This window comes from Periplaneta americana, chromosome 10 (assembly GCF_040183065.1).
Source record: "Periplaneta americana isolate PAMFEO1 chromosome 10, P.americana_PAMFEO1_priV1, whole genome shotgun sequence".
Classification (NCBI taxonomy): domain Eukaryota; kingdom Metazoa; phylum Arthropoda; class Insecta; order Blattodea; family Blattidae; genus Periplaneta; species Periplaneta americana.
Genome location: NC_091126.1, coordinates 95,347,926 through 95,371,988, shown reverse-complemented (window position 1 = coordinate 95,371,988; position 24,063 = coordinate 95,347,926). Strand labels below are relative to the sequence as shown.

Here is a 24,063-nt window from a genome sequence, read left to right as displayed (position 1 = left end):
GGAAAACTATGAAGTTTGGACCGTATGTTGTATGGACATTTTTTGATCCTGTAGACCGTCCCCGACGACTGTGAAAAGGACGGCATTTATACACTTTACACTCTGTATATACCACAAAATTTTAGTTCCAATTAGGAATATTACTAACATTGTTCACATCCACAATGACGTTAAACATTCAAACAAATCAACATTCATTTCTTCATTCAATCAAGAATATACTAATTAAAGTTAATATCCACAATGATATTTAGCATTCAAATTACCATTTCTTCATCAACACTGTCATCCCCGTAAAGCAGGGATCGGCAAAAATGTCATCGTGATCACTAGCAATAGTGACGTCGCAGAGGCAGCTCAGTACACTGTCTTTGCTTCACCTCCTCCCTTCCGCCCAACCAAGAGAACTAGTCCTCTTGCGCCCAACTCCCCTACAACTCCAGTACACAGGTATCTATCAGTGGCGGGTTACCTGATAAGATTTAGATTGCTTCTTTCTCAAAACCTTCAACGTCTGTTAGGAAACGTGTGTTTAAGGGAGAATGGGGGAAACAGTAATTTGTTGTGCATATGGTGACAGTGTAGACGCTCTTGTGTTCAAAAATTCTAATAGGCACTTATAAATCAAACATCTAGCGACATTACGACACGTCATAAGATTATCACGAAATCATAGGTAAGCATGAACATATTCAATGTAATCGTAAACGGAAATGTATGCAATATAAAGAAAACAGAATTTTCTTTTCGTAGGGGTGAAAGGAGCGAAACAATTAAAATATAAAAAAACTAAATTCAAGTAACAGTTCCTGTACTAAAATATGATGAAACAAGCTACGAATCAGACGGAACTCCATGCAGTTATGTTATTGCTTTGGAAATAGCAAAATCATTGAAGTGCTATAATAAAAGACATTTCATTAAAACATGTCTGAATAAAGTTGCTAACATTATTTGTCCCGAATAATCTGATGTTTTTAACAGTATGAAATTATCCACACGAACAATGCAAAGGAGAATAAGGGATATTGAAACACTAGTTGAACGAGAAATAAAATCAAAGATTATAACAGTGGTATAATCTCTCGCTTTAGGTCAGCGGTCATCAGCACAGATCACCCTGGGGCTAGCGTCACTTACCCGCGGAGAACACACTGCACGATGGTGTATTCGTAGCTGCTAGCGGGTATGCTCTCTACCTCTTCCTGCTGCGCGACGGGGCACGCTGGACGGCTCCGCTTAACCTTTGCTCATTTCAGCGAGTGCTGATGATCACTGCTTTAGGTGGAAACACAGATATTGATACAGTAGAATTGGTAATGTTCATTCTCGGAGTTACGTAGGATCTCTCTGTATAAGAATATTTGCACGATGTCATTGCACTTAGAGGAAATACAACAGGAGAGGAATTATTCCAAGCATGAAGAAAATATATTAGAATAAATTAATCTGAACATAAAGCAACAGTAACTTACGGGACTCGAAATATGACTTTAAAAAAGTCTACTAGGTGAAGTAACGTGCTTTTAAGTGAGCTGGGTGTAAGTGAGGACATAAAACGTTGTCATTGTATAACACACCAGACTGGATTCGATTTATTTAAAATGCGTTCCTTAGAAAGTATGTGCAGTCCTATCATAGGTCGCCTGCTGCTACCCTACATAGCTGCTATGTCTGGCTCTATATTCAATACTGCCCGTGTCTCACGTCTTGAGTCGAGAGTTCCCAAATGCTTATAACCACGCCTCTTAGGTCTGCTCGGACCATCACGGCAGCATATTACATGTGCTGAAAACATTATCCTATGTCATTGCAGGGATCTTTACTGGTTATAACACTGGAAACTCTAATCGTGGTTACTACTATCGCTATTATCTCTGATGGAAATTTCCTAAAATGTATGTACACACTAGGCCACTCTTCGTTTAGTCTGGACAACTGCTGAATTACCATAGAGCAGCATTTCTCAAAGTATGTTCAGGAGTTCCGTGAGCCATATATGATTTTAAATTTTATTTTATACTTCTTTTGCTTGGTTATTTAAAGACATTGTATCAACTACTAGGCTATTTTGCATCGATGAGATTGATGATAGCGAAATTGTATTTGGCGAGATGAGGCTGGGGATTCGCCAAACATTATCTGACAGTTGGGAAAAACCTCTGAAAAATCCAACCAGGTAATCAGCCCAAGCGGGAATCGAACCCGCGCCCGAGCACAATCTTGATCGATAGGCAAGTTCCTTAGCCAACTGGGCTGCTTCGGTGGCTATTTTATACTTAGTGGATACTATAAAAATATATAAATGTTACGAAAATATGAATCAATAATAACATGAAACTACCGATGATGATGATGATGATGATGATGATGATGATAATAATAATAATAATAATAATAATAATAATCCAAGTAGGCTATATGCGTAATAATATTATTCCAATAATATGCGTAATAATAATAATAATAATAATAATAATAATAATAATAATAATAATAATAATAATAATGATGTAGAATAACTCTTCTCGGGTTCTCAGCCAGGTGAGTTGGAGATTAGCTTCCAAGCTTTCGACGGCTAGCTCTGCCATCTTCTTCAGGGACGAAGAAGAAGATGGCAGAGCTAGCCGTCAAAAGCTTGGAAGCTAATCTCCAACTCACCTGGCTGAGAACCCGAGAAGAGTTATTCTACATCAAACGCCGGGAAAGCCTCAAGTCATACAATAATAATAATAATAATAATAATAATAATAATAATAATAATAATATGTTTAATGAACATCTAATACGGAAAATACCCATAATACTTATCACTTTCATCACTGGTTTCTCTGCATATGTATTCACTAAAACAAAATACCGAAAAGACAAAATGTAGAAGTACAGTAGAAATGAGACTACAACTTTCCCACTGAACAGAATTATTGAGATATTAGCTTTCACTTGTCTGTTAATTATTAAATACTAATAAAATATTACAAGAATTCCGCTGTTACACTTTAGATTAAAAGAGGTTTCGCGGTGGAAAAAGTTTGAGAAAGATTGCCATAGAGGAAGTGGTTTACGGATGTGCACACATGACAACCGTAATCGCTATTAGGTCGATAATCTCGAGTAGAGACTGTAGTCTACCACTGGTATTAGTGTTTAGTTACAGAAATTGATGAATAGGACATAATTTGTTTTGTGAGGGAATAGCCTATACATCCTCTTGTCCATGGCTGATCTTGCTCCATAGCTGATGACAGCAATCCTGAAAAGGCCGATGTGTTGATCGTAGGGTAGTAGGCACATACGGTACCCAAGACCCTTCTGCGTCTTGCCCCGCAAAGAAACAGCTCAGGAAGTGAGACACGGGCATTATATAATATATGTCGGCAGTGGTGTATGCTGAACCTGGAGTTTGGGTGTTCTGCTAAAAATATATAGTTGGTCTATCTCGCACAATTATTATAGGCCTAAGTGAAATATCTGGTCAACATTAACTGCAATTTTTAATATATAGTTTAGTATTATTTATAAATAATAACTATGGGGCGGATGTTGATGACCTAAAAATCTACTTAAAATGGTCATTAAAATGCCCTTAAACTAATGGAAAAATGACATAAAATTAAAATAAAATGGCATTTAAATATTATTCAAAGTACTCGCACCACAACTTCTTAAAAATTAATCACCTTGTTTCAATGACTGCCCTGCAAATGCCGGAGAAAGGAGGCAACTACAAATAACGTTATTCAAAATTGCATTATTTATGATCAAACAATAACCATGGCCAGCAAAATAACCTGTTTGAAGTTCCACAACTCGCTAACTATTCTACAATTTCATATTGTGAAATAGAAAAATGTCTAGTGTATTGTTCGCTTTTTGTTTTATATTGTTGCACTAAATTCGGAAGTGGTGGGGTAGGTCTACCCTTATTCACTATATGTAATTTCTCTCCTAGTGGGCGAGAAGAGAATGGCTTTTGCAAAAGATCTTTTACAGTGTACATTTGCAAGTGCTATTATCATTAAATAAGTAATTTAAATTGTTCACCTGCGCTGGCACACAGCTATGAACCCTAGTAAAACCTAAACACAGTAAATTCACGTAAACACACACGTCAAACACAATATTTTGTAACGCTATTGACAAGTTGAGCTGCCTGTATACAGCACGACCTGCGAGCTTGAGAGAAGCGAGTATCCCCACCATGCCACCTTGCGCGCGCAGAGAATTATAGCAGTAACTCTCAGCAGGGGATGTTCTTTTGTGCGGACAGGACAACCAGACCAGAACTCATCCCACTTCGTCAGGTAGAGCGTACGTTATAAAACGAAAGTCGTTCTGGGGATGGTGTGCACATTTAACCAGCAGGCATTTAAAATATTTAAATGGTAATAAATTAAAATTAGTCTTGAACTATATACATCAACTGCCAATGAGATTACCACACATTTAAATTGTGATAAATTAAAATTATTGTTGCATTATATAAAACAACTTAAAATGAAAAATGAGATTACCGAATTTACAGGGTGTCCAGCACACCCTTGAACACCCGCAATATACGCCCCTGTATGTCGGAACGAAAACTTGTGCTATGCATAGACATTTCGCTAGCCCGCGCTATGAGCGTGCTAAACTAGCCCCAGCTATCGAGTGATTACTTGTACAGGATTCCTATCATATCATATCGCTAACACTGGTTTATGAATACGAAAAACGTTAGTTCGCTGATCATCCACCGGAAGCCCGCACTAAGAATGTCTATGAATATGGCGTCTAAACAAAGATCGTGACTAGCAGACGAAAATTTACGAGTTGTATTAAGAGTGGCAATTTGTGACGTATTTTCCTAGATTGTTTTAGCACAGTAAAAATAAAGGTGAAATAAAATATAATCCATCCATCTATGAATCAATATTGTGTAGTCTACATCAGATGCTTGTGTTGAGAGTCCCCCACTGGAATCCGAACGGAGTGCTCTATATTTCTGGATTGATATTACGTTTTATGTATTGCGGCTTGCGTTCAGTGATGTCATCGTGAGTACAAATTTGCCGACGGCTGCCGTAAAGCATGCACGATGATGCTTGGTCAGAAACAACATTATTATATTGAAAGCAGCAGAAATTTTATCTTTGACCGGCGCGACGGCATATATTATTTTAATATCAATCAATTCAGCAACTGATGATTACATCAAATTAATCCACCTACAGTCGACTTAAATCCGACACTGCTAAAATATCGGCGCATTTAGACTTCTTAATCCTACTGTGGTACTATTTAATTGACTATTACACTTTTACTACGTCATACTACTTTTGACCAATAAAACGGTACGAAAGAACGTGTTTCAACCAATCATGGCTGTTTATCACTACAATTTTATCACTTCCGTAGCATTTATTTGTTTTTATCACTTCCCTAACATTTGTATCTTTGCTTGCCAACATTTCAAACTGCAAAGAACGTGTACGAAAGAACGTGTTTCAACCAATCATGGCTGTTTATCACTACAATTTTATCACTTCCGTAGCATTTATTTGTTTTTATCGCTTCCCTAACATTTGTATCTTTGTTTGCCAACATTTCAAACTGCAAATTCTGTACGGTACTATAAAACATGCTTTGCGATCGTCATTTGTTTACCACATAGTCAACTGAAAATAGTGGCTCCGTTCAGACGTTTTGGTGAAGCTAACATTAGTGAAATAGAATTTTAGTAAGTCAATTAATATTTTATGAGGTTCAGACCTGTCTTCGGACAGTTAACTAAACAACAACAAACTGTAATTTCTTTAACTTGGAAATTGTCACAATTATGCACCTAAACCATTTGTCGCGTAAAGTTGTATTTTTCAGGAACTTAAACGCTGAAATACGAGACACAGATCCACTATTAGAATTACAACCTAGTATACAACACGAGCGGCCCATTTCACGACATAATTAACACAAGAAAACATCATAACAAAACCACATGGTAATCACGCTTGGACCACCACCGGCGCCACTTTGGCCACGACCGATAACTGCATTAAGGTCTGAGTATTGAAGATGGTCTTGTCGAAACATATGTACAGATACGGAAATAAAATTTGGAGCTCCATTATTGTATGTTTCGCTTACAACACACTGCACATGTGCAGTAAACTAAAGCCCCTGTATATATGAAGGGTTCAGAACCATAGTGAGCCAAGCGCCATTTACTAAAACCGTAGAAAACAAGGGTTAAAATGAAGTTAATACCATAATTCAATGGAAACATATAGCAAGTAATATAAAGTATACACACTAAAACTAAATGACATGTCAGTCTTCATTAAACTATGGTATTCACTTAACTTTAACCCTTGCTTTTTCCGTTTTTAATAAATGGCGCTTGGCCCACTATGGCTCTGAACCCTTCATATGTTATTTGTGAACAGTCGTGCGAAATTGTTGCCTACATACAGGTGGACTCCCATCAAGACTCGCTCCAAATTTTAATTCCGTATCTCTACATTCATCTCACTCCAAAGACAAAGCATGAAGCGATGATAGTACAGCTGGTGTAAATATGCCTATTTCAAAAGGACAAAGACTAACTTATTATAGTTCACGCCAGGGGTGAAAACTGTTTTGTTCCTAACCAAATGCATTTTTAATGTTTACGTGGAGGACAAAAGCTTCCAATTACCATGACAACATGAACTACACAATCTATGAGAAAGACTGCTTCCAAATATTCTCTCAAATTACGTATTAGTGATCGACAGTGCACTATACCACAGTATTCAGATTGATCCTGCTCCTATTTCATCATCTCGAAAAGCTATCATGACAGATGGCTGACAGAACACGGAATATCATGTACAGGTGCTAGGTATAAGTGTGAACTGTACAATTTAATAAAACTTCACAAGTCTAAGTACAAAATGTTCAAAATTGATGGTATTTCAGCCGAAACTGGTCAATCAGTATTACACTTACCGCCATATCATTCTGACTTAAGTCCAATTGAAATAATATGAGGACTAATGAAAGATGCTATAGCAAAAAAGAATGTTATATTCACAACTGATTCGATCATGAAGTTCGTGGAAGAAACTTATGCGTCAATAACCAAGGAAGACTAGCTGTCTCGATTTGAACACTGCAAGACAACTGAACAGGAATACCTGGCAGCATAACCAGTCATCGACAACTTGACGGAGCAGTTCACAATAAACTTTAACGACGACACGGACAGTGATGACATCAGCAATGATTGAACTGAAACTGATGAGGAAACTGGTGATCTCGATGGAATATAACCAATGTAAACACACGCTCTAGCCATGAAACAATACTAACAATACCATCCCATCGCACCTCCTCATACGTATCCTCTTTCACAGTAGCCCTGCCAAGACTCTGGAATTCGCTACCTGCTAGCATCAGGGACTGCCGAAATAAAATTGAATTCAAACGCAAACTTACTAGGCTCGTTCAGACATGGTTTCTTGTAAATAGTTCTCTTAATCTATCACAAAATATTTCAATATCCGGTAATTTCATCAGTATACAATTTTGTTATTCTAGGTTTAATGTGTAATTCAGTAAATACAAAAAAATATACATATATTTTCTTTGTTCGTAACTTCTATAATAAATTGTCTAGCTTTCATCAATCAGGTTATCTTTTCGTACTTCGATTTTTATTGTAAATGCAAATGTTAATTTAATATTGATTGTAATTTTATTCTTCATATTGTAGTTGTAATCCCTTGGTAGAGGGACAAAGAAGGCCTGACACCTTATCTGTAGCAGGTTAAATAAATAAATACTAAATTGTAGGAGCAAATAAATTACTTTGACTAGATAGTCTCTACACTTCTAAATTACTTGTATTGTACTGCTGTAATGTATTTTACAACATTGTGTAATACTCATTACGTCAATAACACAAGTATAGTCAAAAAGACATGATGTACTTACACGTGAGCATGTGTGTAGTCAGTGTTTTTAGGTAACGATAGTAGCGGAATGACCCCTTCTTCTCACGCATCACTCTCTCTGTCTGATCGACCATCTCTTCCCATCTTGCGCATCTGACATGCCAGGTCTCGCCTCGCGATGTATACCATGGTAACTTCTGGTTAAAGAATGCTTAAATTTTATTCTAAAAGTAATAAGTTGGTCTTAAACGTCTCATACAATAAAATTATAACACACTCTTGGATTCAGGGGAAATTTGATGGCATTATGCCTATAATGGAAACTTTCAGGGAACTGAGGGATGGAAGACAGGCGAAGGGCCTGCATGCAGAGGAAAAGGAGGAGGAGGAGTTTGGGCTGTGAACACAGTAAGTGGCCATACATACACATTCTTTCCTTTGTAAAATCGTGGCATGCCTCAAATCACCGGAAAATAGTGTCTGTTAGTGTGTATTGCCATGTGCCATAATAGAACACAGAGGATATTTTGACGCTCTATTCTCTGGGGTGGCATGTGCACATCAGTATCCACATGCTGTGCCACTCCACTTGCGAAGTGTTGTTTGTGTTTTTGTGTTTTATAAAGTTAAAAAGTGATGGCCGAAATTCATCTTGCTAATAGATCATTTTCGACTCGATTTTTTTAGATCTTGGGTCTTACCCAGCTTTATGGAAGTTGAAATCGAAAAATTACGTGGTTTTACGTTATTAATGTAATGGTTATGTTGTGTTGAATAGTAATGCATTAACAAAATCAACAATTGATTAATCAACTTGTTTTAATATATCTACACTTTAGCTATATAGCCCATTGAGCAAAAACTTGTGTTAGCCGTGATATCTGAACTATTCTGTAGCCATCATAATATATAAATGTCACACAGCAGCTGCAGCAGAAACTGCCACATCGCAGTAAATAAATTTGATTATTAAGTATTGATCTTTAGAAGTCATATCAAAAGACGAAAAAGGATTTTCTATTCTAAGGGAAGAAGTTGAACTAGCGCTTAGGGAAATGAATGGAAAAGCAACAGGAGTTGATGGAATCCCCATTGAATTAGTGAAATGCTTGCCTGAAAACAAGAAGGAAATTCTATCATTATGCAACGAAATATATGGAAAAGGGGAATGGCCTGAAGGTTTTATGGAGACAGTGTTGCTTCCAATACTGAAGAAAAATAATACCAAGAAATGTAACGAATTCAGGATTATCAGCCTGATATCGCACTGAGTGAAGATTCTCTTGAGAATACTGAATCGACGTTTATATCCTAAGATGGAAGAACAGTTGGAAGCAGAGCAGTTTGGCTTCAGGAAGGGAAAAGGTGTGAGAGATGTAATTGGACTGCTAGGAACAATTGGCAAAAGATACCTAGAGAAGAATAAAGAAGTGTATGTAGTATTTCTGAACCTAGAAAAGGCTTTCGAGAGAGTGGATTGAAATAAACTGATGGGGATCTTAAAGAAAATAGGTGTGGATTGGAAAGAGAGAAGGCTACTCTGTAATCTTTATATGAAACGAGTTAAAGTCAGGATAGGAGAAGAAATGTCAGAAGGAAGTGAAATTGGGAGAGGAGTACGTTAAGGATGCCCTTTATCACCTATCCTGTTCAACATCTACTTGGAGGATTCAGTTTTCAAAACATGGGAGGAGTGACAGTAGCAGAAAGAAGAATAAAGTGCTTAAGATTTGGTGATGATACGGCATTGTTAGCAGAAGAGGAGATGATACTAAGGGATATGCTACATACTAAGGGAAGTGCTACTGGAGCTAAGTGACAGCAGTGAGCAGTATGGGATAAAGATAAATGCAACTAAGACGAAGAGCATGGTCATAGGAAGAAAAATAAAGAAGATAAACTTGCGAATTCTAAATGAGGCAGTAGAGCAAGTGGACAGCCTCATATACACGGGGTATACTATAAGCAGTAACATGAGCTGCTGCCAGGAAGTCAAAAGGAGGATAGCAATGGCCAAGGAAGCTTTTAATAGAAAAAGGAGCATCTTCTGCGGACCTCTGGAAAAATAACTAAGGAAGAGACTAATGAATTGCTTTGTATGGAGTGTGACATTTAATAGTGCATAAACATGGACATTACGGCGAAATGAAAAGAAACAAAGAGAAGCATTTGAAATGTGGATATGGAGAAGAATGGAACGTGTGAAGTGGACAGACAGAATAAGAAATGAAGCTGTGTTGAAAAAAGTGGGTGAAGAAAGAATGATGTTGAAACTTATCAGGAAGTGGAAAAGAAATTGTTTGGGTCAGTGGCAGAAAAGAAAGTGCCCACTGAATGATGCACTGGAAGGAATGGTGAAGGGAAACGTTTGGGGCAGAATAAGATATCAGATGATAGACAATATTAAGATATTATATATGGATCATATGAGGAGACAAAGAGAAAGGCAGAAAAATGGGAAAGATTGGAGAAAGCTGGGTTTGCAATGAAAGACTTGCACTTGGACAGAACACTGAATGAAATGAATGAATGATTTTTAGTGGCATTTTCTCCTCTTTTCGTATTGATTGTAGACAATTCTACTTTAAGGAATGAAAACATTTACTTATCACTAAATACTCCTGCTTTAAAATTTTATACACAGCTTTGCAGATTTCTGGTATAACGCATCCCAGAACCTGAACAAAAAATTTTATTCCTGTCTAAAATTTGACATATTTTGTAACTATGTCCAGTGTCGAGAAAACGGAGAGTAGCATAAACCGTTCTTCCGTAGGAGTGTCTCATTGAAATATCTTGTTTCGCAAAATGAGGTTACATTAGATTCAAAAGTTTCTTAAAATCCTACGGATTATTATTTCTTACTTATCCCAGTAGAGGCATGTGACATTATGACAATACCGATCTCTTTCAGCTAGCAATTCTTCTGCCATAAACATCGATATTTTTCTATTACTGTGACCAGAATTAATGAAGATCTAGCACCTGTAGCTTAATGGGCGCAAAAATTCGGACAGGCTAATAAATCTAGATAAATTGCAAGCTAAAATAACGGGACAACAAGCATTAAATAAAATAAATCTGACCACTGAATCGGACACAAAAATAAATGCAGTAACACCTCAGTTACATACAGCAAAAGAATAAAACATTCAAGAATATACCTGTACTGTACCCGAGCATGAGCTCATGCTCATTTCTGGGACCTAACTATAGTTTGGATCATACCATTTAAATTAAAATTTCGAATATATTTGAATTTAAATTCAAATTTAACTTTTAGAAGTCAAGTGACATACATATATAAGAAAAATTTTTTTTAATTCATACCCTGAAACATTTGTCCAATGTTCTACCTCTATGATTAAAAAAGAATCTCATTCAAATATTAGTGATGCGCTATTTCGATTATTGCAATTCTCTGTTCACGAACCTAAAAATATTGATCTTGTCCACAGACTACAGCGTGTTCACAATATCTGCGTTCGTTTCATTTGTAACATTAGAAAATTCGATCATGTAACACCATCACTAGAACTGTTGTCTTGGAATCCACCTAAAGAAAGAAGACTTCTCAACTCCCTCTATTACTATTTAAAATCATCCACATCTCCATACCCACTTATCTAGTATCTCGTTTTGTTTACCTTCCACTACCTCGAATCTGGAACATGTTCACGTACCTTGTCTCTATTTCTTTGCACAGAATGTCCCTCTACTCATCATCTTTTAGTACATCGCTTCCATGCGGCTCTGGAATTCTCTCCCTAACCATGTCAGAGTCTGTCAGTTAATATCAAAATCAAATAAAAAAATTACAATTCTACTTCATGGAATTGCTTGCCTGTCGAATTGCACAACTTCACCTCAAGCCATAATCCATAATGTTATAACTATTTTATTGATAAATGCTTTCAGTTTTACCTTTATTATGTAACGTATTTATTATCATCATCATCATAATAATAATAATCATTATTGCTGTTACTATAATTTCCCTTTCCTCTCCTTTATTTGTCTTGTATCAATTCCCTATTGATCCTGTTGATCCTCTATTGGACTTTCAAGTAACTTGCAATATTTGTATTTGTTGTATTTATATGTGTTGTCTCGTAGGATAGAAGAGAAGGCCCTATGGACTTAATCCTATCAGATTAAATAAATTAATGAATAGACAAATAGCTAAATAAAGTTCCAATATCAGCACTGGCAATTATCTTTTTTTTTCTCTCTCTCTCTCTAACCCATATCGCTACATTTCAACACTCTGGCTTCACTTCTACTCATATACAAAATACTGGAGTCGCCAAAGGAAAGACAAAAACACATTAAAATTTGTATATGAGAACATGCCATTCCAGGTGACACTAAATGACAGTTTTTGACCATACACTCACTGTCTTTCTCTCGGAAATAGAACGTGCCATGCTATCATGTGCTCAATTCCTTGGTGACTTATTTATTGTATATGGGCAAAGGCAGATTTTTCCATGTGCCATGCCATTCCAACACGCTAAGATTTTACAGGAAAGAATGTGTGTGTATGGCCACCTAATATGGTGTAAATATGTTAAGACTCCATATGAATATACAGGCAAGTAATAATCGATATTTGTGTGGAAATTATGTGTGGGTGCAATGTTAAACCACTTGTTCATGATTAGAGCCCAGATGTTTAGGCATTTATTATAGTTATAATAGGCAGGCAAAAGGGCAAAAAAAAAAAAAAAAAAAAAACGTAAAAGAAGGCACAATAATCTTTGAGAAAGACATTATAAATTTTAAAAGGCATAATATAGGCTTATTTTAGCAATAAATTTAAATTATATCAACATAACTCACATATTTACTTCGTAGGTGACACATGTTGACTTATAGAATACTTTTCTTCGTGATTAACTGTCTTTTCACAAACCTTACATAACAAAACTGTTCCATCGATTGAAAACACATGGGCACCACATTCACTAACGTAAGCATGTAGTTTACTTTGTAATGGTTTACTGAATTTAGGCATTCTAGCTAACCAATCTTATACCTTCTGCCACCTGACAATAACGACTGTTCTTCACTCAAATTTCTTTCTCCTACATCAATAAACACGTGTAGCACAAAATTGTAACAGTAAGATTTGAAAATATGAACGCAAACAATTGAAAATGCTACATGACAACTTCTATGAGAACGAGCTTAATATTTAAAATTATAAAGCTGATTGTTGGTATCATGAAGACATGACAATATTATATTTGTAACTGTGGATTGTCGATCATTATCCATATTACACCAATAGTATTAAAGCACTATTATTAGCAGATTAAGCACCAAAATAAATTACTTTTATTTATTGTTGTTAGTAAAGTTAGTCATTGTTTCAAATATTTAAATTTCATACACATTACATTAGAATTAATTAGAATATTGTAAATAAACAAGAAATATTGCTTTAAAATGACAAAAAGGCATTTATTAGTAAGAAACACCTTAAATAGGCAAAATAAAAATTGGCCCTATCACTTTGATTTGCTCCAAATCACATTTATAGCTATGCAAATAATGATTTACTTTCACCCTGTAAAAAAGTCATTTTGCCAAAAATCCGGGCTCTGTTCATGACTATATGTTAATGTGACACAATCCACTGAAGAAAAAAGTATTTTATCCTCCTTTGGTGTAGCTCTTCTGGAAACATATCTTTCTTATAGTACCGGTAATTTACAGTAATTTTTGCTTCATATATTTGAAAGCAATTTTAAGATGTCTATAAATTCTATGAAGTTATGCATTAAAATATCCTGCCATGAAAACAATACCAGCCAACATTCTGTAGGTTTATTCTTGATTTTGTTAAAACTTTTTAAATCATATCTTCCACAATTATTTTTGAGGGCATTTCATGAAATTTTGTTGACCCTTTTTCTTAGTAAGATCAACAAACTGTAGCTCAATTTTTATCCTATCTTTAACAGAAATTTAAAATAAATAAATATAAATAAAAATATCTTAAACATTTAAATACATTAATAATTTTTTTTCTCTTCCAGCATAGATATTTTAAGCATTGAGCTAGGGCTTGTTAATATGAATGCTACTTTTATGGCAAAGAAGAATCACTAGAAATATTACAATATCTTGGGAGTAATTTTAAAGAGGAATTTGGCACAAATCGCAAAATTGAAAATTTTGAAAGTTCACAATTGCAAAATCTTTTATGTAGACAAATATTTTTTTCTTTTAGATTGAAAGTAATTTTCAGACATTTAAGTATATAAAATTTAATCAAAATATGGCTGAAGGATATGGATTAATAAAATTTATAAAACATATAAATTGTTAATATTGAAAGGTGTATGTAACCCCTTAAATTAAATTGAGACCTTCACTGTGTTCAGAGTGGTGCGAGATTTTTTAGTCTTTGCACTATGGTATAGGTACGGAAACATCCAACATTTGGTACTTTGTATTGGATCCAGCTTCAGGAAGAGGAAAATATCCAACTGGATCTAGTTCTAAATAGCTTCTGGTAACATCCTTAAGCTGGACTTGCCTTTCTTTGCCTTCTCTGATTAAGCCTGTATTTAACTATGAAATGTTGGTTGTTTCCATATTTATGATAGGCTACGATGCAGAGACTGAAAAACTTGGTGCCAAAATAAATTTCGTTTCTTGTATTTATGTCAAGTGATCTGCATTTTCTGTAGAAACAATGAGAAGCCTATAGAAGTTAAAAGCATGCCTGGAGTGGTCCAGTATGGTGTGAGGAATATTGAAGAAAGTTTGAAACCACTTGTGAGTAAGGGCCTGAAGTCAGTGTTGCTGTTTGGTGTTGAACATGACATTTCGAAGGTCAGTATTTATATTTTCTTGTACATTACATAGAGATCATAATGTTCTCAATATTATGTGTGTTGATTTCTCATTTTATTGAAACTTCGATCTTGCTATGCACCACACACCTGATTTAAGTTACATTTTTTCATTGATCAAATGAATGTGAGATGGAATAACCTCACAAATGTACACACAGCACAAATTAAGTAAATATATTCAGCAGAGGACTTTCCAAATGGGTATTTGATTGCTGCCAATATCTGGAAAGAAAAATAAATAATCAATGACAGGTTAGATTTGGTTTGTTCAGGATTTGGTATTCCTTTTATTTGCTCTGGTCTATAGTGACGAAAGGAGTGATGTTGTGAAAATGTAGGAAAAAATCATCTGTAAGGAAAACTACAGGCAGCGTGTTTGTAACAAGTGGCAGCAACTGGTATTAAACGTGGGGAAGTGCAGTAACATTCAGTTACAACTTCTAAGTGGAGGAATTTAAACTCGTTTGTGATATCGAAATTAAATGTTGATTTTTACCAGCAAATTATTCGAGTTTAAATGCCAGTACAATTGCGATAGGGCAAAATCTTTGTGAAAGTAGACATGTCAATAGTGTTAAAGAAATGGGAAGAAACTACGAAAATATTGTGATGGGGAAGTAATAAGACAAACATCAGTTACACTTCCATCATATCACTGAGTAGCATGTAGCATTTGAGGTGGGTGTATAGTAATAATAATAATAATAATAATAATAATAATAATAATAATAATAATAATAATAATAATTTCCAGAGCAAATAGCTCATGTTGTATGTAACAAAAATCTATAATATCATATTGGTGGAAAGTTCATAGTTTTTTCCCAAATGTTTTACAGTCACTTATTCAGTAACTAAACTATTGCGAGTAGAATCATGATTTTTGTCCATATCGATAGGAAATCTAATAAAGAATAATTTATCCCTTAGTCATATTTCAATAGCATGCATGGTTTTTGTGTAAATTTAATTTTAAAAACCTCTAAATTCCAGCCATTGCATGATGGGAACAAGTGGCAACGTCTTGGCAAAGAACAGTTCACCTATCGAGACACGCTGAGTTCGTTGACCTCTTGCATCTATATCACGAGAAGAGTGTGTTAGTGGCGATATTGCCAAACTGCTGAAACTTCAAATTTAATTTACTGATTAACCGTGCATTTAATTACAAAACGTAATATAGGTTTGCTATTCATTCTGTATATAGTAACTGAAGACCATGTGTAGAGTGTAAATAAAAAAAAAAATGTTTACACTCTATTAATAAATTGAACATATGACTATCTCTATAGGTACTGTTTAATCATGTCAAAATGTGTTTTGAAGTTGTAAATGATTTAGTGCCTATTTCAATGCCTGTCATTCTCAATAGTGCCTATATAGGTACTTATTTTGAACTTGTTCTAGTGTTTATTTGCTTGCCTATTTCAAGTTTTTTAGTGCCTATTGTGTCGAGCTCTAATTATTACACAAAATCCCAAATGCTATGTATTTAACAGGACTTAGTAGATGGTGAATTATTATTTGTTTACAGTAGGAGCCAACAAATATTCATAACAATAGAATTTTAGCTCTCATCTTGTAATGGATAACTGCAAATTTGTAAGCAAAAAGCACATAAGGCAGGGGTCCTGTTGGTAATTTTTGCAAAAGATTGAATATCTTATTTCGCTGAATACATCTTTTTACGTAAATTCAAACACTTGCAATATTTTGCATTGTCTGGATTTCTTCTGCTGTTACTATGCCTTCATGTAGAAATGGCGGTGTTACAACAATCACTCCTTGCTAAGAGAGGCTTGTTTTGATTCTGGGAAACCCCTTATCGGCCATTAACTCGTCACCTGTTTAACTTGGCAGAGTTAAGACCATACGGCCTTAGTAGTCCACAGTCATTTGTAATAAATGCATCACTAGATCTGCCATCATGGCACTGTGATTTAAAGCTCACCATTGCACTAGGTGGTATGCCTACAAAGAATTTTACCATGCATGCACTTTTCAGTGGGAATAAAGGAAAATTCTTTTGTTTATTGTAGGAGATTGTTCAACTTTAAGTACCGTACAGTCAGTCACTCTGCACTTTGGATATTTCCTTTTAAATACACTCGGCACTGTTTCCTCAATACTTTCCCTACTGGGACAGAACACAAAATTTGTCATGGTAGTTGGTAGTAGAATTAAAGTTGTAAAAATACGCGATGCCATTGTATGGTGAACACAAACAATACTCAGTGCAGAATATGTCAAGGCAGTTTTCATTTTCATTAAAAAATGAGAAGGCGATTGTGTCAATTGGTGAAAATGTAAGCAACAATTGAAATATTGCATATATCATTGTATGCTAAAGTATTCAGTTCACAACCATCCACTGTGCACAAAAAAAAAAAAAAAAAAAAAAAAAAAAAAAAAAAAAAAAAATCCAATCGCAATATTTGAGAAGTACAGCAACTTCTTTCTTGCGAAGTTTGGTTCATTGAAATCATTTGAACACTAAGATTCTAGTACATTTAAGCATTCACTCTTTCTTATATTTGTGACTCTTTCAAATTTCTCAGTTGATTGTTGGAAGGAACCTGCTCTTTTTTTGTATATGTCGGGAAATAATATACTTATGTAAGCAGGATTCTGTGGATATCCGGACCTTCTATTACCAATGAAATGTTCCCTGCTGATTTTTTAATTGTGTGTTGATTCCCAGGACGAGCCATTGGTGCTAAAGTAATAAAAGGAGTTACAGTTATAAAGGTTTTCTGAAAAAAAAATAAAGAAAGAAAGAAAATGCGTTCATAATATTAAATTAAGATTCTTCACTACAAACGGGTTGTACTTTTCTTACACTATTTTGTTTATTTAATGACGGCTATATTGGTTATTGTTAATACGAGTAGTATATATATATATATATATATATATATATATATATGTAATAAAGTATATTTTCTTGCATGAATACAAATAAATGGACGTTTCTTTTATTATTTCAAAAGACTGATCTTACTTCTTATGGTTTATTGCTTGTATCCACTGCTTCCTTTGTTCAGCTACATGCCTTGCTGTGGGAAAGGAATAGAACACCACATTAGATTGTGTTTATGTAACTATTATGACATCACACAATACAACAGTTAACTTTGCTTCTTAGTTTCTTCTCTTTCTCCATCTTTCTCCTCGATTTTCAAAATCATGTTACTAATTACAGCCACACTCTTGCTTCCCTACAATTATTGCAACAAACTGGCATGGTACAGCGCTGCTAGTACAATTCCAAGATCATGCATGCTGTCTACACAAGAAACAAAGGTGTATTTGTGGCGGTTAGGTGAGTTATGCCAGTAGAGTTACATCGCAGTGATCACATCATGTCTCTGGAGTGTTACGCTACAATTTTGACATTATTTTCAATGTTTTGAGGTACTTTTTTTTTCCTGTGTGGTGCAGAGCAGAATTAAAGTTTCACCCTAGTTTCTCCTATTTTTTTCATTTCATTTATTATACTCCATAGATCTTACATTAGCAGTGAAGCTTTAAGATGTGAAACAAGTCAAAATTTTACGAGATTACAATTACAATTTTTACAAACTTTTTACAATTTTTTACAATTTTGCAATTTTCTACAATTTTTTTTACAATTTTTTGGCGAGATGTAGTGAGATGAGGTGAGGCCATAATAAAGTCGAATTTTCAACACTATATCATGACTAGGGGATGGATGTTGATGATCTAAAAATCTACTTAAAATGATCATTAAAATACCCTTAAACTAATGTAAAAATGACAAAATTAAAAGAAAATGACATTTAAATATTATTCAAAGTACTCGCACCACAACTTCTTAAAAATTAGTCACCTTGTTTCAATGACTGACCTGCAAATTTCGGAGAGAGGAGGCAACTTCCTGGAATTTGGCTAAGATAAAGGAAAAGGGCATGCAAAAAATTAAGGTTTTAAGGGAAAACTATAGATTTTAATGAGGGTTTACTATGTGTTTCATTCGGTGATGGTCCATGTCAGTGCCTTCATTCTCCGTCTCCTCCTTCCGTTCTTCACTTTTTTTACCAGATCTTTCAGATGGGGGAAGTGTGAATGACAAAACAAATTGTGAGTGCAGCTTGCATTCTTGCAAACTTTGTGTTAAAAATACTGTCCCTTCCCTTCCATGGGGACACAACGTCCTGTCCAGGACACGGTGAAAGTTTCTCCCCTTCCAAAAAAACAAATTCTAAAGACACCCTCGTACTGACAAAAGAATAGTAGTGGTCAAAGCCCTCACTTAAACTAAGCTGTTTTCAAGCATTTTATATTACTTCCGTTGTGTGAGATAAAGCTTTGAGTGGAATAAGGGATGGTCTTTACTGTTTGTTTCAAACTATAAAACTCAAACTTCACTGTTATTCACTTATTCAGTACCGGTAGGTAATTACTATTGACCTATTTGCTTAGAAAAAATTTAACAGACCTATCGATAAAGAAGAAAGTATAATGTATTCCAAATGATCTAAAAGTTCTTCAAAGTATTAAAAATGACCAAAAAATGTCGAAAAAAATATATAAATGATCTATTATTTCAAAAACGTCGAAAAATGCAAAAAATGCAATATAAGAAATTATTTTTTTACGTTGATATTAACATAGAAAGGATTTCTATATTAATACGCGTTGTCCTAATGTGAAAATAAGAAGATGACTTTTCATCAACATCCGCCTTCTAATCATGACATATCTCTGATTGAGATTCTGGCTGATATGTACATGTATTATGAGGCAGTACAACTCACTTGATTATATGTGTCAGAGGGAGAACAATTGTTTGTATACCAGCACATCTGAAGTCTGATTAATGGAATATGTAGCTAATCAGCGATGTATGCAATGGAGGGGGAATGGAACTGGCCATCTTACCCCATTATCTCCTAGCCTATTGCTTCATAAGTGGTGCCATGTTAGTATCACTTGTGGGATAAGACCTGTTTTCAGACAGTTGACTAAACAATAAGAACAACATGTAACACATTATGATCATTGTTTTGATGCAGGATGGTATAGGATCTTATGCTGACTCACCCAGAAATCCAGTAGTACTGGCTGTTCCTAGAATAAGAAAACATTTTCCAGAACTTATAATAGCATGTGATGTAAGTATAATACCAGTATTTTAGTTTTCTATATTTCATAATAATTTGTATTTACTCAATCATTGGAAATATTATATATTTGTTGTGTATTTTCACTACAGGTGTGCTTGTGTGCGTACACAAATCATGGCCACTGTGGGATTGTAGACAATGATGGAATCATAAATAATGAAGCCAGCATTAAACGCATTGCACAAGTTGCCTTGGCTTATGCGAAAGCAGGTACTGATTAGAATAAATTTGCCAGAAATCACTATTGCTCTCAGGTTGGGATGTACAGTGTTCCGAAAAAAATGGCCGTTTGGAATTTTGTAAGCCTCAGAAAAATAGATTAACACATATGCAGGGAGGTCTGAGCTGAGTTCAAAAAAGAATCTGTTTCAAATGATTTTGTCTTGATAGTTTCATTCTAGATATGCACTAATAAGAGGTAAATAATTCGTTTTCAATATCTGTATTGTAATAAAAATAATTAGTGGTTTAAAAAATGAATAAAGTATCCATTATAGTATGTTCGAAATACCCCTGAGGTAGGTATATTTTTATACGAATATCCGCAAGACTACAGAGTAGCTCAGAATTAGAACTTTGGCTCTACAATCTTTTCGTCATGAGTTCGAGTGCACATCATGACAGAATTATTTAATTCTATTTTTTAACTTACCTAAGCACCCTCTAAATATTACCCATTTGTCAGTTTTAAGACAGCAGATGAATTTTGATTTTCAGCACTGAGTTCAGTATGTTATGTTTTCTGCATCTTGATACAGTTTAATTGACGTCATTAAGCAGTAAAATAACATGTGTTTCAATCTCAGTTACTGTAACCATGGCTTCTTTTCGAAATATATGTATATCTTTAAACTTTTATGGCAGTGTAACAGGGTTTATAACATCATGATGAAAAGGCATTCACTTAGCTCACACAGCTTGTTCTAATCCAGAGTTCCCATGTTGGAGACTCTTGCATCTGTGGATTTTTTAGGTAGGGGAAGCTGTTGTACCCAGGGACACTTTTTTAAATTTCAATTTTTTTAATTTTTGTATAAGCTTTTATAACTTTTTATTATAAACAACATTATCTTTGAAGTGTAAAGTATCTAAGAAAAAAAAGGGTTTCGATTAAATAATTTTTTGTATAGATTTTTAAATTTTCTTAAAGTGCTACATACAAACTGTGTAACACGTAAGTGTGATGTACCTTGAGACATAGAATGACATACCTTGGGACATGGTTCAACATAATATTAATGTAACTAATTTTTATTAAGTTTAGGCCTATATTTCTACAAAATTCTAATTATTATTAATAATAAATTTTGCCTTGAAATTTAATGTAATAACAATAGTGATAATGTTGCTAAGTTTTAAAATAATTCTCAATTTTCTTGACAGGAAACAATATGAGGCTTTCCAATTAAATGAATTTCTTATTATCCAAGGGCATATCCTTCAAATTACATTTTGAAAACATATTTCTTAGTGCCCCTTAGGCTTGAATCTTTTCTTTGAGAAAGTGGGGAAGTTTGAACACAATATCCTCTGAAGGAAGATCAATTTCTGATTGCTCATCATGTAAGAAAAAAAAATTGTTATATTTATTAAAATTCTTTAGATACTGAACTTTAAATTCTGTTTCACAAATTTTCTTTCAATTTCTACCAACAAAAAATTTATAATTAGTCTCTCTTTCCTGCCACATGAATGACGACAAAATTTTCTTCTCTTATTTCTTCTAAATTCGCTCGAGCAGTGTAATTTACAGTTTAAATGGCATCTTCATCATCATTATCATTAGAACTAACATATTCCTCGGCTCATCTGCAGTTTCTTCTGAATTATCTTCTGGAAACAGAACTTGTGGCTTCAACTTCTTCTGTTTCTGAACTTTATTCATCATATTTCTCTTCTCACTCAACTTTCTTTTTCTTTCTTCTATTTCGGTTTTCTTTGGCATATCTGTTAAAGCGCTTGTCTTTCCTCTTTTAGGATTATGACTTGTTTTCCTGGGAGGAGAATAATTTAGCTTTGTCGTGGTTTGTCTCTTGATTTTTAATTTGTTACATGGCATTTTCACTAAAGCTGAAACCCCATAAAAGTCATTACTAAATACTGTTTTTGATTAGGATTATGACATTCTTTTCCTGGGAGGAGAATAATTTAGCTTTGTCGTGATTTGTCTCTTGATTTTTAATTTGCTACATGACATTTCCACTAAAGCTGAAACCCCATAAAAGTCATTACTAAATACTGTTTTTGATCACTCATCATAAGAGTAACCTATTTACAAAAATATTAAAAATCTAATGAGGTCCACCTGAAGACAGTTGTCCCCAGGTACACCATCCCTAGGTATATCAGGAATCAGAAAATATAGCTCAGCAAGTTTTCAGGTACCGAAAACAAGCCAATAACCACATGGATTCGTAGCTAAAATAATAGGGTTCAAAAATACAGATTTAAGTTTTTAATCGTGTATCTAAAGAATCAATTAAAAATAATTAATTAATTTGACAGTTACTTACTTTTAGGTTCAAAAACATATTTTTTTTTATAAAATCTCTCCACATTGCTTCAATCATTCACAGAACAGCTGAATGATGAAATTAAATTGGTCAACTGCGAAAACAAAAATTCCATCACATAACCTTGAAAATAAACAAAATGTCCCCAGGTACAACTTGTCCCTAAGTATTATTAAATAGATAAATTAGATAATGCATGTTCAAAAATTATAGTCGTGCATCTAGGCACTGTCATAGGAAACTAAGAAGGAAAGTATTATTTCACAACAAGAAACATACTTGTGGTCCAAAATAAAATCATCTCTTCATCTATAATTGAAATAAAACAATTTAATGTAACTAAAAAAAAAAATTTTTAGCAGGAAGTTCACTTTTCATGTCATTGGACGACTTCCCGCAATTATTGGAACATGGATCATACCGTATTTGAAATGAAATCTGACTTTTCTGCTAGGGCATCTTAGGCATTCTGAATTAGTTGCAATAATTCATCAGTGGTCATAGGGGCTGTATAAGAACAGCTCACGTTTTAATATACACAGGTGGAAGGAGATGGTCCTGTCTTTGAAAATACTTTGTCAGTATTGTTTACTTCTACAGTTTTTCTTAAAAAAAAAACTGTTGTGTGTTCATGGTGTGCAATAAACAAAAAATGGCACAAACTTAGAAACGATAAATCACAAGAAATGAAAAATTATATATTATAAAAAAAATCCAGCTGGAATTGAACCCAAATTTTCTGTAAGTATATGAGAGCAGAGTTCTAACCACTAGACCAGAGATAGTGCATGCAAAGACCATCCGAGTGACGAACATTCAATTAACCCCCGATTATTGATTAGGAGGCCAAATATCTGCCTTTGAAATGACAATGAGTGAACCACATGTTAAAATTTTGATTTTGATCCTAACAAGAGCCTGGCCATTTTTTCTTGGGACAACTGTACAAGATGTTACATGTGCATGAGCTTTAACCTATAAACAAACGGCAAATCAAATTTAGTTGTTTCACTGAATAAGTAATAACTGCTTTACTGTGTTAATATTATGGTAAATTATCTGGCTGACTAGTTTCGACATGGTGTCCGCCATTCTCCGAAGCCTAGTGAGGTTCAGCAATATCTTCTGGTTTCCTGTTGTGGTGGGCTGTGTTCATATTTGTGTCGAAAAGGGTGTGTGTTTTGAAATTCAGTTGAGTGTTCAAGATGTGTTGAGGGTGTGTTTTTGTATGTTTGTAAATTTCATATTGTTCTAGAGTGTCAAATTTCTGTTTTTTTTTTTTCTTTTCTTTCCTGGATGTGTAGTATTTTCATACCAGTGTCCATGTTGCTGTAATTATGATTGGAGTTTGTGATGTGTTCTGCATAGGTTGAATTGTTGTGTGATTTGGTTACGGCTGTGATATGTTCCTTGTATTGTGTTTGAAATGATCTTGCAGTCTGTCCAATGTAGAAGTCGTGCAACTATTGCATGATAACTTGTATACACCTGTTAAGTTGTATTTGTTTGTGTGTCTTGTCTGTGTGTTAAGATGTTTTTGTAGTGTGTTCTGTATCCAATGTTGTATTTTAGTTTCTTGAAAGATGATGCAATCTTGTATGTGTTTTTGTTTTCGTAT

The 24,063-nt window shown here is 34.4% G+C and overlaps 1 protein-coding gene across 1 annotated transcript in view; it reads left to right on the top strand.

The window, feature by feature from the left end:
• Positions 1–24,063, top strand: part of LOC138707906 (delta-aminolevulinic acid dehydratase-like) — an 82,393-nt gene that overhangs the window by 27,686 nt on the left and 30,644 nt on the right. Inside the window, exons 2-4 of the mRNA XM_069837952.1 lie at positions 14,618–14,762; positions 19,822–19,920; positions 20,022–20,142. Of these exons, the coding sequence (XP_069694053.1) occupies positions 14,618–14,762; positions 19,822–19,920; positions 20,022–20,142 (365 nt within the window). The remainder of the gene's footprint in view (positions 1–14,617; positions 14,763–19,821; positions 19,921–20,021; positions 20,143–24,063) is intronic.